Source organism: Malus domestica, chromosome 12, assembly GCF_042453785.1.
Source record: "Malus domestica chromosome 12, GDT2T_hap1".
In the NCBI taxonomy this organism is placed as follows: Eukaryota; Viridiplantae; Streptophyta; class Magnoliopsida; order Rosales; family Rosaceae; genus Malus; species Malus domestica.
This window is the reverse complement of record NC_091672.1, coordinates 23,687,407-23,701,055: the sequence shown is the minus strand read 5'-3', so window position 1 is coordinate 23,701,055 and position 13,649 is coordinate 23,687,407. Positions and strand designations below refer to the sequence as shown.

The following is a 13,649-nucleotide window of genomic DNA, read 5'->3' as shown; positions in this document are numbered from 1 at the left end:
GGTGCTTCTTGCAAAAAGCACTTTAAATGCTTTGGAATCTAACGACATTTTCTCTAAAAACATTTTCAGTAATTTGCACATCCAAACGAGCTCTAAATTCTTAAAAAGCACTTAAAGTGTTTTCTCTTAAAAACACATATCTGATGCATCATCCGACAATCACTTAAATTGCTTTTAAAACACAAAATCAAATGTCCAAAAAATTCTTTGTTATTTTGAAAGCTATTCCAAACAATGCATGCAGTGCTGCAGGAAAAAGAAAAAGAAAAAAAAATCAGCCAAAGGCAGAAAACACAATTTAATCCATTATTAAGCAAACAAAATCAATACTACATCCAACAGCAAAAAAAAAAACAAATCCAACCCAACCCAACCCAACCCGCCACATAATCTTAAATTTTTTATATGTAAAAAAACCACTAAAACCATCCAAACAGTTCCTTAACTCCATCACTCAGACCGACTCGCAAACCTCTCCACGTTCGCATCCTTCAAGTTCAACCCCACCATCGCCTCCCCCAACCCGCAGCTCACCTCCACCAACACATCGGGGTCCCGGTAGTGCGTCACCGCCTGCACAATCGCTCTCGCCCGCTTCGCCGGGTCACCGCTCTTGAACACGCCCGATCCGACGAACACCCCGTCGCACCCCAGCTGCATCATCAGAGCCGCGTCAGCCGGCGTCGCCACTCCTCCCGCGGCGAAGTGCACCACCGGAAGCCTCCCGAGCTGCTTCGTCTGCATCACCAGATCGTACGGCGCCGCGATCTTTTTTGCGAAGGTGAACACCTCGTCATCGTCCATGTTCCGCAAAACCCTAATGTCCCCCATCACGGACCGCACGTGCCGCACCGCCTCGATGATGTTTCCCGTTCCGGCCTCGCCTTTCGTCCGGATCATCGCCGCGCCCTCCCGGACACGGCGGAGGGCCTCGCCGAGGTTCCGGCAGCCGCAGACGAAGGGCACCCGGAAATTATGCTTGTTGATGTGGTGCTCCTCGTCGGCGAGGGTCAGAACCTCGCTCTCGTCGACGTAATCGACGCCGATGGCTTCGAGGATTTGGGCCTCGACGAAGTGCCCGATTCGGGCCTTGGCCATGACGGGGATTGTCACGGCCTGCTTGATTTCTTTAATGAGTTGCGGGTCGGACATCCGGGCGACGCCGCCTTGGGCGCGGATGTCCGCGGGAACACGCTCCAGGGCCATGACGGCACATGCGCCGGCCTCCTCCGCGACCCGGGCCTGGTCGGCGTTGACGACGTCCATAATCACACCGCCGCGGAGCATTTGGGCGAGACCCACTTTGACGGAGAACGGCGACTGCTTACTCTCGGCGATTGCGCCATTTCCGTACACCGCGACTACTCCTGAACCCGCCATTTCTAGAGAGAGAAAAATGAAGGTTCTAGAGAGAGAGGGAGTGAGGAAATGGGGTGGCGACTGGCGAGGGTTTTGGGTGGGGAAAGGATTGGGGGGGGGGGGTTTATATAGGGTAGCGTTTGAATGGTTCTGAGAAAAAGGAGGTGGGTACCACGCCAGGTGGAGTCGCGTGGGTTGATACAGTCGGTTGGGGAGTGTGAATAATGATGACCGTTGGATTTCGTTTTTGATTCGGAGTCCTTTGTCGATGGTGTGAAGTATGTTGATCGGACGGTTGACAGGGGAGGGAGGGAGAATGGGCCGCGTGGAGAAGCCCACTTGGGAGTTCGTTAGAGTAGAGGCCACGCAATTTAATGTGCCGAATCGATTTGCCACGTGGGAAGTAGGATTCCAGTCATTGGTGATAAAAATGTAAAGACCGACTGCGCAGCCTCAAATCTTAGGATTTGTTTATTTTTCGATTATTTAGTTCTATTTCCTGGAGAATTTTGTGTACACGTACATTTTATTATTATAAGGAAACCAGTTATTAATTTTACCATGGCAATCCATTTTTCAGAGATAGGGGGAACTTGTAAAGTTATGATTCTCGATTTTTCCTGCTTAAATTAATACATTCGTAATCAAAAAGATATGTAGCTCTCACTTATAATTTCAAGACTTGAAAAACAACGCTTTAGATCTGTTAAGGAGGTGATTTCATTTCTACTCATCATCTCTCTTATTACTAATTCTCTTATTTATAACTTCGTTCGTTTCAAATAAGTACATGCGATATAAGAATTCAAAACAGAAAGAACAAAAAGTGCAATTTTCTTTCTCAACCTCATTCTACCATACATGATACAACCCCACTTGTCTTAAACAAGTCCAAAAAGGTGATGAAAATGGCACTAGACAATGCGATTGATCATTTTCTACCCTCACACACACTACTTAGGCCCCGTTTGGGATTGAGGTGATTTTAAAAAAAGTCACTGTGAAAAAAAGCTGAGGGTCATTTTTGTGTTTGGTAAACTGAAAAAAAATGGCTTATTTTGGAAGCTGCTGTGAGAATAAGCTGAAAATCAAAGGAAAAGCTGAAGCTGCTATTTGCTGCTTTGAAAAAAAGCCAGTTTTTTCAAAGCACATGGAGCTACAGTACTCCTTTAATGAAAAGACACACTATCATCCTGCTTTTTTTTCCAAAAGCACTTTCACAAAAAAGTTTACCAAACACTCTACTGGCTTTATTTCACAGCCGCTTATTCTCACAGCACAGCCGCTTATTCTCACAGCAGCTTTTTTTCAAAGCACAGCAATACCAAACCAGCCCTTAATGTTTAAGTAGGTAAAAGAAGAAGGCGTCTTCAACTTGGCCTCCTAAAAATTCTCGTATAAAATGTTATCTTTTTCTGTTGGGATTTTTGGGAGGGGCATTTTTGGAGGACTACGTTTATTGGACAGTCTCATTCGCCAGGACAGAGAGACAAAAGACAAAAGCAAATCTTTGTCCCACTTTAAGCCCCTTTGCCTTCACGATTTCATCACTGCAAAGTGTCTTAAACCCATGTATAAAATAACGATGATATTAGAAATATCAGTAGTTCAAAAATATGGAAATTTCGATTAAAATATCGGGATATTATCGATATCGTTAAAAATTGAAAAAAAACCATGGAAATTGTAAGAAAAACTTGAAAATTTTTATTGAAACTTTAGATAATGTTTATTTAGTCAATTATCTATTAGTTTATCAAAAAAAAATTAGAAGAAAATGCATTACATGATGGATTTAACTGATTTAAGTTGATCATACAGCGAGTTGGTAAACACTGTGAGTGTAGAAAATATGTAGTAATTAATGAAAAAAAGATTAAACACACCATAATCATTTATATATATAATGATTTACTACAATATTTTACACTTTATACATTGTATGGTAAGATACATGAGTGATTTAGTACCACATAAAGTTCCTATGAGGTTCAAAATTTTCCCTATCTTCATCATCTCTATGTGTAGAGTAAGTTTATTATGAAGAGTGTTCATCAAATGATAAATCCCCAAAATAGTTTTGCATGTAATTGTTAACATGCCACTCATATAAGTATAAATATTTTAGCATATTATCACTAAAACAAAAGTGATATATGGTGGTTACGGTGTTAGAAGAGTAAAAAGGGAGGGGTTCAAATCCCCTTTGTTTTTTTTTCCTCCCTTTTTTTTCTTTTTTTTCATTTTTTTCCTTCTTTTACATCGATATTTTTGATATTTTAGCGATATTACACCGATAAAAAAAAATTTCTTCTTTTTCTTTTTTTTTCCCTTCTTTTACATCGATATTTTCGATATTTTAGCGATATTACACCGATAAAAAAAAAAGTCGTACCTAGTGCACAAGGCTTCCGCTTTACGCAGGGTCCGGGAGAGGTGAATGTCGGCTAGCCTTATCCCCATTTATGGAGAGACTGCTCCCAAGTCTCGAACTCGAGACCTGCCACTCATGGGCGAAGGCACTTGCCATCGCACCAAGTGCGACCTCCTTAGCGATATTACACCGATATTTTGACAAAATATTTTTGAAGTGCGAGCGAAATTATCGACATCGATATTTTTCGATATTATCGTCGATATTGTCGATATTTATACAATATGTACATAGATATGTTCCGAAATATCCGTGATTCGAAAAAACCGAAATATCCTCGATATTTCGTCGATATTATCGATATTTCACACTATGCTTAAACCTATTCCATTATTTTATCTTTACATATTTCTAACTAGTTTACCAATTAGCAATTTGACAATCTAGTGTTTGGTAGACTTGGAGGGATTACCTTTCCTCCCAATCCACGAGAGATTTTTTAGTGTGCTAGAACACAGTTAGATATATCAAGTGTCGTAATACAATTAGTTGAAAACTTAAAAAAAAGAATCAACCAAATGAATTATGACACTTGATTTACCGAGCCCTATTCACGGAACACTGAAAATTTTCTCACAATCGACCCTAGGGCACATATAATGAGAAGGAAAGTAAGGTGCTCACGTTGCTAGAGGTTTTGTTTGAGAAGGCTACTCCAGTTCTAATTTATGAGAGAGGATCAAGGTCGGATCATACAAAACACGAGCACATTAATCTAACCAACTGTCCAAGCCCTATATATATACAATGGGAGATCAAACTCAGGTACAAAGAGACATGCAACATTGTTCGGATCAACTGTGCTGACTGACCCTACGTAGTCCACATTCTCCATTGTTTTGACAACTAGCTAGGAAGGAACAATATTGGTGAGATTCATTAATTACCAACAAAAAAAAGAAGAAAATATTGGTAAGATTCATGAAACCGGTTTTACAACCAGTTCTTTTTCTTCAATTAAGTCCTCGTGACTAATTGAGCTCAATCACACAAATATGATGCATGAATTTGCAAAGCATTCTGAAAAGGGAGTTGAACAAACAATATGCATCAACAACATTAATATCATTGAAGATTGCAACAGAAAATCGAGTAACTTAACCCAACCTACAACGTGGGGAAAGAAAAGAATCGAGACCTTTGAATTCTTTATCCTATTTAGGTGTATTGAGGCTTTCTACACCCGGAAACAATAATACATAAGGGAAAGCCGTTGTAAAGCGACAAGGCACGGCCAATCCACACTTAGAAACTACCTAGGTAACCAGCTGAGCTCTGATCAGTTATATTGACGGGTAGTAAAGAATGGCGCATACCAGCATTACAAGGAGGTTTGTATTACTTAAACTGTAAAGATCTTCCTCACCTTCTTTATGTTCCTCCGACAAATTGGACAAGTAGCAGCTGCCTCTGCTATCCTGTGAAAATTTGAAAAATGTAATCAATCATTAAATTGGATCTGGAACAGATAAACAGGACAAATATGATGCATGGAACACAGTTTACTAGTATTCTAGAAGCTCATTGGATGAGCCTCGTAAGAAATCAGAACTTTTGATGTCCTAATGGGCAACTGGCCTTGTCAACTGTCATAACTAGTATGTGGACTTGTTGCAGGGTACAGCGTAGAGGAACTTCGCAGTTAGAAATGGTAGAGAAAAATACCTTGTTGCACACTCAAAACAAGCCACACAATGCCCGCAGGGAAGGAAAAAGCAGTCCCTAGGAGCATCAAAGCAGATTGCGCAAAGACGACGAGTATTATTACTTTCACCATCTCTTGACATCTTCCCTTCTCCTGCCAGTAAGTCTTCAAGATCCCCCTCATCGTTTGAGGCAGAATCATAAGATGAGCCCCAACTTGATTGATCATCATCTTTGTAGGAAAGCAATGGGGCTCTCTCAGATCTGAACTCATCATGTCGTACTCTTATTCCATCTTCATTGCACTTGTTTAAGAAGTTGAAGGCCAAGAACATGAGCACAGTCATCCCACCTACACAGGCTAAACAAATTAAATACGGTAGAGATTGAGAGACAAAGGTTCCATTATGCGAAGAAATAAGAGAATGAGCCTACCTATACCAACAATATATGTGGCCCATCTTGGTCCATATGATAGTTTGACATACTGGTTTGCAGAAGGTGTATCCTGAGGAAACCAAAAAAATGTAAGACGAAAGAGTAACAATCTACTGAATTCAAGTTTCCGGGGTAACATTTATTTGACAATCCACTAGATTAGTCTTACCTGCTCTGGACCAGGAGTGGTCAACACAGCTTCATTTCCCTCCGGAAACAAAATTTTCAAAGTACAGGATTCATCCGTGAAAGTACATTTGTAATAAGCCGAATTTGTATTGTACAATAAAGCATTCACTGTGATGTTTAATTGTACCTGTTCAATGTAAAGATGAACCCAAGTGAATAGTGTAATGAGTAAAAATTAACGTCAGAACAGCAACAATATTCCTTTTTTTTTTTGGCCGAAGCCTGAGATGTCCCACACTCCGTGGGGTAGGACTAATCGCCAGTGGGGCTCAGAAAGGCTAAAGGCATTTCGGCCCACCCCTGGCCACAGTCAAATGGCACACATCCTCCCAAAAATTTCAACCAAGGCATCCATGTTTTTGCCAGCTTCATGCCTCGAACCCAAGACCAGGGAGCAAACCTGACTTGGAATTCTACTGCATTTCCACTGGACCACTTGCCATGGTTCAACAACAATATTCTTTAATGTAAGATATAAAAGCATTAGGAAAAGGGGAAAATAGAGACCCTTCTGAGGGACACTCTCAAGACCAACACATCAGGATGTTTGTCTAGCGCAAAATAAGGTTTTGCATTCTTACTCTCACTCAACATGATGCTTACTTTAGCAGTACGCTGCAATTAATGTCAATAAAGTAAGCAGTACGCTGCAGTTAATGTCATTAATCACTGTAACAGCCCATGATTACAGTAACAAAGATTAATAAGTACCATGCCCCAATATATCTTTTTAATCGGATGAGTACAGACCAGAATACAATAAAAGAAAAAGTGCACAAGCTATTTAAATTCTAAGGTTATGGTTTATTCTACATGTTCCACAATTACCTCCACATCCTCTGCATTCAAGTTACCCACAGAAACATAGTAGGTAGAAGACTTTGATAGGTCCTGCTCAATCATACCACTTCCTGGGAGGAAGTAATTACTGACATTAGTATAATAGTAATAGTACTTGTGTTGAGAAGACAATAAGATCATATTCCACACTTCGTCTCACCATGAATGAGGTTCCATGATAAAGAAGTATTAGGATATGTCGGTTCTTCCAGCCACTGAGCAAGGCCTTCTTTACCTGCAATGCGCTAGCTTCAGAATGCTATGGAGGTCGAATAAACTTTGCAATTAGTTAAAAAAAATGCATGAGCAACTGCAGATAATTTTTATTTTTATAAATAATGCACAAAGACACCAGACCACAGAAAAAGAAATCGGAGAAATGTAGCAAGAAGACTTGCTCTCGTAAGTGACCAATTAAGACTTCAATTAACAAGTTGCTCTGCACTCTTGGCTCACTTATGCGGCTTGCTCTCTATATAACAGTGATTCTAGGTGTATATACTATGAATTTGAGTGGAGGGTCAATGACTGCACAGCAATGAGCAAATTAAACAATTGGTATTCCAATTTCCTCAGCAGCCCGTTACACTAATCGTATCAAAACATACTCAAGCTTACTCACAAAACACAAAGAAAGATATTAAGCTTTCACTGCTGTAAAAGTATTTATAAATGGTAGCTACTAACTACTAACTAGCATGGATATTTCTTAAAATGAAGAGAATTTTGAGTAGGAAAGAAAAGGAAATGTAAGTTATATACCTTGAGCAATAATAAGAAAAATAGAGAAGCTCGGAGAGTTCACGCTGTATGAAATACTCATTTGAGACCCCGCATTTAGGTAATATATCCATTCCTGAAGAAGAAGCACAACGAATTATCATCCTAATCAACAACTACAATAGGTTCAAAAAATTCAGAAATTTCTGGCAATAAAACAAAAAACAACATTTAACAGAATGCAAACTTGCCGTATGAGAATCAGCTGGAACCGAGACAGTATGCATTTCGGACCAAGTGGTAGCAGTATCAAGAGGTGGAGTACTGTAGAAACCATATAGTACAGGCCCAGGACTTGATATATTCAGCTCTTCTACCTAACAAAGACCAAACAAAAAACCAACCCAGATTACTAAACAGCACAAGAAAGCAGGCATATCAGTAAAAAATGGAAAATGGTAAAATTAGAGCAAAAACCTACCTTTATAGACTGCACAAAAAATGGGTTAGGTTGCAGAAGAATTGAGCTATTAGGGCCAAGCTCTAAAATCGAAGACCCGTAAACTCCCAAAATCAAAGTCATCGACACTGAAACATCCAATTACAATCAAATTATGGATAATCAAATAATTAATTACCATAAAAAATTCAAAATATAATCTGAAAACTGGATACAAACCGAAGAACCAGAAGGTGAGGAGGACGACGATGCAGGACCACGAGTCATCCGTAATCACCGTCGACACCTCATCGAACGCCGGCACATTTCCGCCGTACGAAGTGCCGATTTCGTGGTTTTGCTCCAGCTCCGGATGCCGGAAATGCGTGCGTTGCTGGTACGGATTGTCATCGTCCTCCTCCTCCCGCACCTGCGAAGCGCTCGAAGACGACGTCGTAGCGGCAGCAGCAGCACCGCCCGAAGTGTCCCTACTGGTCGAAGCAGCAGCACCGCCAGAAGTGTCCCTACTGGTCGAAGCAGCACCAGAAGAAGAAGTAGATGAGGAGGAGGAGGAGGAAGACGATGGATGTTCTTCCATTGCAAAAAGAGGGGATATTTGGGGGAAATTAATTTCAGAAACCCTAACCCTAATTTAGGGGGAAACTGGGAAATGTAACGCACCTGTAGATGTCTGAGGAAGAAGGTCCACGGAAGGGAGGATGGTCGGGTGAGTAACCGATCCGCTCACCAAGCAGTCGTTTCTTCTCCGTTGGACTGGTAGCTGCGGAGAGTGACGGTTATTTTTCTGGCGGTTCCTGCTAGCCAATCAGCTGGCGCCAAATGGACCAATGGTACTTTACTTGCTAACTTGGTCCAGTCTCGGCAGCAGAGATTTTTTTTTTTTTTTTTTGAGTATATTGATATTTTTACATTAGGAAGATGGGGAGTTTGACTAAACCACACGATGTACAGCCTAATTTGGTATCGAATTTGTCATTAACGAAATTCAAACCTAAGACCTCTTACTTCTAAGCAAAGAGGAATACCATCATATCGTAATATTAAGTGGCGGCAGAAAATAATTGATGTAGGGCGTTTTTGTTATTTTGCTTAGGTTACCAGTAAAATTCAGGAAAATGAAAACAATTGTGTGGATAATAATTGAATTGTTACATTGTGCTCAATTAAAAATTTAGAGGGAGATTGGTTACTCTCATCACCAGTTTTAGGGCATGCCCACAACTTTAAGCTAGAAAAACTAACACGTGACACCTAACTGCCAAGTGTTAGTATATATTTACGTAGGAATTTATAGACGAGAGAATTGCTAGCGACGGGGATCGAACTTGGATTGGTGTTTAACCCAAAGTTCTAAAAAACGCTAGGCGCTAGTTGGGCGGTATGCAGGGGCTGCTAGGCGAGGCCTAGACGAATTTATGTAAATTTATTATATATCTTATAAATAAGTGCTTATTTATATCTATAAAAAAAATTTAAAAAAAATTATGCTTGTATGGATAATAAAATAATGATAAAATGCAAAAATAGAAGTAAAAGAATACACAAAGTATATACATCCAAAAAGTTCAATATTTAAAAAACAGTAAGTATATAATCATAATGAGGATGATTCTTAGATGATAGACTAAATTATTCTTGTTCATGATCCTTGCATTGGATTGGACATAGACCAAATTATTTAACCTTATTTTATCTAGTTTATTTATTTTCTTTGTATGTATCCCCTCAAAAGTGCTCCAATTCGTTTCACTATTGGATGAACTTGTAGTAAATCCATCATTTGCAAATTAGGTACACCATTTTCATAAGTATACCACCATGAAACCAAAAAGAAAAAAAGCACACAATTAATAGAAAAAATAAAAATAAAAACCGCCTAGGACTGCCTAAGAGCCGCCTAGCCCTCCGCCTAGACCGATTTTTCGAAACAATTTGTCCTAAATCATGGCGGGCCTTCACCGCCTAGCGCCTAGATGGCCGTCTAGGCCGATTTTTAGAACACTGGTTTAACCACAAGCATTAAGGGAACCAACCCTCACTGGTAATTGTTGCAATTAATTGTGTGAATATTAGTAGATTATGTTTATGAATTATATGAGATTTTCTAGATTTTTTTTACTGGACTATGTATTAGTATTGCATGTAGAAAATTGGGGAGTAAATGTTAAGGATGAACTTTTTTTGGTAAGTAGAAGAGTGAGCATTTTACCGTCGAAGCTAACTCGTTAAGTAGTTTTAATATTCTTTGGGATGGTTAAACGCATATGGAAATCACAATCCAGAAACACGGTAAAATACTTTGCCAAAAAAGGGGTATTTCTATTTGTGGTTCAAAAAAAGTTTCACCAAACACAGTTAAGAATAAGAGCCTCCATTCTCCAAGCCACCTAACCAAACAACTAAATTTATTCGTGGTGATTGTGACATTTACAAGTTTAATTAAAAATAGCCATAGGGCAAGGAAAATTGTACCATACACATATATAGCCATAGGCGAACTAAAGCGAAATCAAAACTAAAGAGAGCAAAGAGATTTTTCATTTAAGTCGATTTGATTTGAAACTCGTAATTTTGTGTATGGGAGAGCGACGTAAACAAATGAGGGAAAGGAGTCGAGACCTTCGGTCCTTCTTCGAGCAAAAAGGATGGAAGGTCGTCGGCGTCTGGAAAAGAGGGTGGTATAGAATCCGAACCAACCTCAAGATATAGCTCGGAGGACAAGAAACCAAATTCATGGATGCCGTGTCCTTGTCAATTGGCTCATTCCATAACAACTTATACTTTTAAGGCCCAGTAATTTGTGTAACATGATATTAGAGTCTTAGTTTGTAGGAGGTCCTAGGGTTGAAAACCTCCCATCGTTTCATTGTTCAATATCCCTTGTTAATTTGATGGGGTGCGTTTCAATATGGCTCTTGAATGATACAATTTCGAAGCAAGCATTTGTTGTTCTACTGAGAATATGTACCATTCGTAGCATGCATATAAGGAGAAGGAATTAGATGAACCCGATATATAATTACAGTGACATATCGGTTTAGTAACACAATATCATTTCACAGATAATACACATAGCGTTGTGTTATTGAATTGAGTCATACGTAAAATGTACCTGATCCATCTTAATTGCTCTCGCATATGAAAATTTATCATTTAATGGGTTTTAAAACGCCAACGTTGGGAGAGCAATAATGCTGCAGACAATCCTTGTCAAAATGTTTTGTGTTGCACATGGAAATCTTGTACGTTTGCATCATTGAAGCATACCAATGCCTAGAGTTCAATCGATTCTCATACTATTGTTTGCCAAGAGGATCCATCCTCTTTATAAGGATCTTGGGGATCTTCCAATCACATCCGTTCATCGTACATCGTACGGCTAGTTTTGTCAGGTACTGTTTATATTCAATTTTAAATAAAAAAAATTACAATAATTTTTTACTGTACGATATACGATGAACGGATGTGATTGGAGAATTTCCAAGATCCTCACAAAGAGAATCCAACATGGATCCTCACTCTATTGTTTGTACCCAATATTACATATATGTTTGTACAATCGAGGCCGTTAAATAAATGGACATAGATCGTGTATTGATGATTTGGAGAAATTTTTAATTGTGACGGGAATACGGATGGTACACTACATGTTTTTTATGCAAATGGTGGAAAATTTTAATTTTTAAGTTATTAACTTTTTAACACACATAACTCACAATTTGTATAAAGACACATGATATACCATATCGTGTGACGGTCACATTGAAAAATCTCTCGATGATTTGATGAGATTTTGTAGGTAATTGGTACTGGTCCAATGAAAGAGGCTGACTAAATGAATTGATGATGAGGAATTCTTATTGGCCACGTGCTGCAAAGGTGATCAAGAGAGAGTTTTTGTTTTGACCATTGGGAGGATAAAGATGGTAGTTGTGTACGATTTGGCGACCATTATCATTTGGCCACAACATCAACCATTGGTTTATCATTATCCAAATTTGGAATTTTTTTTGGTATTATCACCTGATGGCAGATGGTTTTGGTCTACCATCAAAAGACAGTTACGTGTCTAAGGCTTGGATTCTATCATATCGTTTCATTGCTAGCCAATTGAGAAATTATGCTTTTAGTCAGGGCCGGTTCTGAGTTTTTGGGTGTCCGGTGTAAAAGCTCAAAATGTGTTATTTTTTATTACGAAAACATATGTTTAAAAAAAATAATGTTTAACAAGAGCTAGAACCCAGTCGAAGCTGGGGGGCTAGGCCCTCACGCCCAAATTATATTACTTGAAAAAATATACAACAGGTGGGACATAGCACCTAAACTCCGACAATAAAAAATACAATCATATACAACCATTCCTAGCAAAACTCCTTGAAATTTCAGCCTTTAAGAAATTGTCTTCTAGCATTTTTTGAAGCAAAATCATCAATTATATCATCATACTCCAAGTCTTCAATCTCATCATTTTCAATGCATAAGATTGCTAATCCATTTAGCCTATCTTGAGTCATAGTGGTTCGCAAGTAAGATTTTAATAATTTCAATTTTGAAAAACTTCTTTCTGCAGATGCCATGATCACAGGTACAATCAACAATACACGATAAACAATCTCGTTAACCTCTTAAACTTTCGGCAATTTCGTTATTCTTTGTTTTTTTTTTTCCTAAAAGACATAACTTCGATAATTTGTTTGCAAAAATTACATACACATGATATAACAAAAATTTCCTTTCAAAATTATCATTCCAACATATATTATATATTATAAAAATACTAACACATAGTCTAACATATACAAATTGATAAAATTGAACCTAAATATTGAGTTTGAAATGAAATCAAATAATTCAATTAATCAAGAATTCAATTCATCCACAACAACAATTCTATACATCAATTATCATATAATTATATTTCTATGTCACTTGCAAAGTTTTATATTAAATTATGAATTGATAATTCAAATTTTAAAAATTAGTTACCTCAAAACTCAAAAGGGTTGGTGATGAGTGAATGCACTTGTAGTCAAATTCCAATACCCAAATGAATGGTGTTGTGCTGTCACGTTGAGAATAAGGAGGAGAGGGACCTCTTCCTGCTGTGCTGTCTGGCTGCTGCTCACTCACATCACCTTGCAGACTCACCCAGCCCAAGGGCAACACACGGCAGCAAGGCATAGGGGAAGTGGGTGGGGAAGGGATTGGGGAACACAGGGGATGGGGAATTGGGAAAAGGTTGGAAGTTAGTGGGGATTGGGGAACAAAAGGAAGGGGTGCGTGGGGGAATCGGGAAAAGGGTTAGAAATTAAGGTTTATGGGACCGAGAGTGGTCCCTGTTATGAGTGTATGACCCTTTTTTTTATAATTTTTTTTAATGCATAAAACCTGGGCCCCTTTAATTTGTTGTCAATCTTGGGTCGTCCCTCTATTTGGAAATTGGGCTCTAGTAATTTTTTTTATACCTAGTTATTTGGGTTTTATTATTTTGGTGCCCCTTTAATTTTTGGGCCCTGGACAGTTGCCCTTGTGGCACTGGGCTAGGGCCGGCCCTGCTTTTAGTAG

General features: G+C 38.9%; 2 protein-coding genes across 3 annotated transcripts; both read right to left on the bottom strand.

Annotated features, from left to right (window-relative positions):
- Window positions 1–283: 283 nt before the first annotated feature.
- LOC103452951 (pyridoxal 5'-phosphate synthase subunit PDX1.3-like) lies at window positions 284–1,471 on the bottom strand. Its single transcript, XM_008392473.4, has one exon. The coding sequence runs from the start codon at window positions 1,378–1,380 to the stop codon at window positions 451–453; it is 930 nt and encodes a 309-aa protein (XP_008390695.1). The 5' UTR covers window positions 1,381–1,471; the 3' UTR covers window positions 284–450.
- Window positions 1,472–4,839: 3,368 nt separating this feature from the next.
- Window positions 4,840–8,744, bottom strand: LOC103452949 (E3 ubiquitin-protein ligase APD2-like). 2 transcript variants are annotated; one of them, XM_070809324.1, is made up of 10 exons: window positions 8,304–8,744; window positions 8,106–8,212; window positions 7,876–8,001; window positions 7,667–7,760; window positions 7,065–7,139; window positions 6,893–6,975; window positions 6,045–6,191; window positions 5,873–5,945; window positions 5,459–5,798; window positions 4,840–5,211 (listed from the first exon to the last, which is right to left on the bottom strand). In XM_070809324.1, the coding sequence occupies exons 1-10, from the start codon at window positions 8,659–8,661 to the stop codon at window positions 5,136–5,138; spliced, it is 1,479 nt and encodes a 492-aa protein (XP_070665425.1). In that variant the 5' UTR covers window positions 8,662–8,744; the 3' UTR covers window positions 4,840–5,135. The 2 variants fall into 2 exon arrangements, with proteins under 2 accessions (XP_070665425.1, XP_008390694.2); XM_008392472.4 differs by having other exon boundaries at window positions 5,459–5,789.
- Between the last annotated feature and the right edge of the window lie 4,905 nt (window positions 8,745–13,649).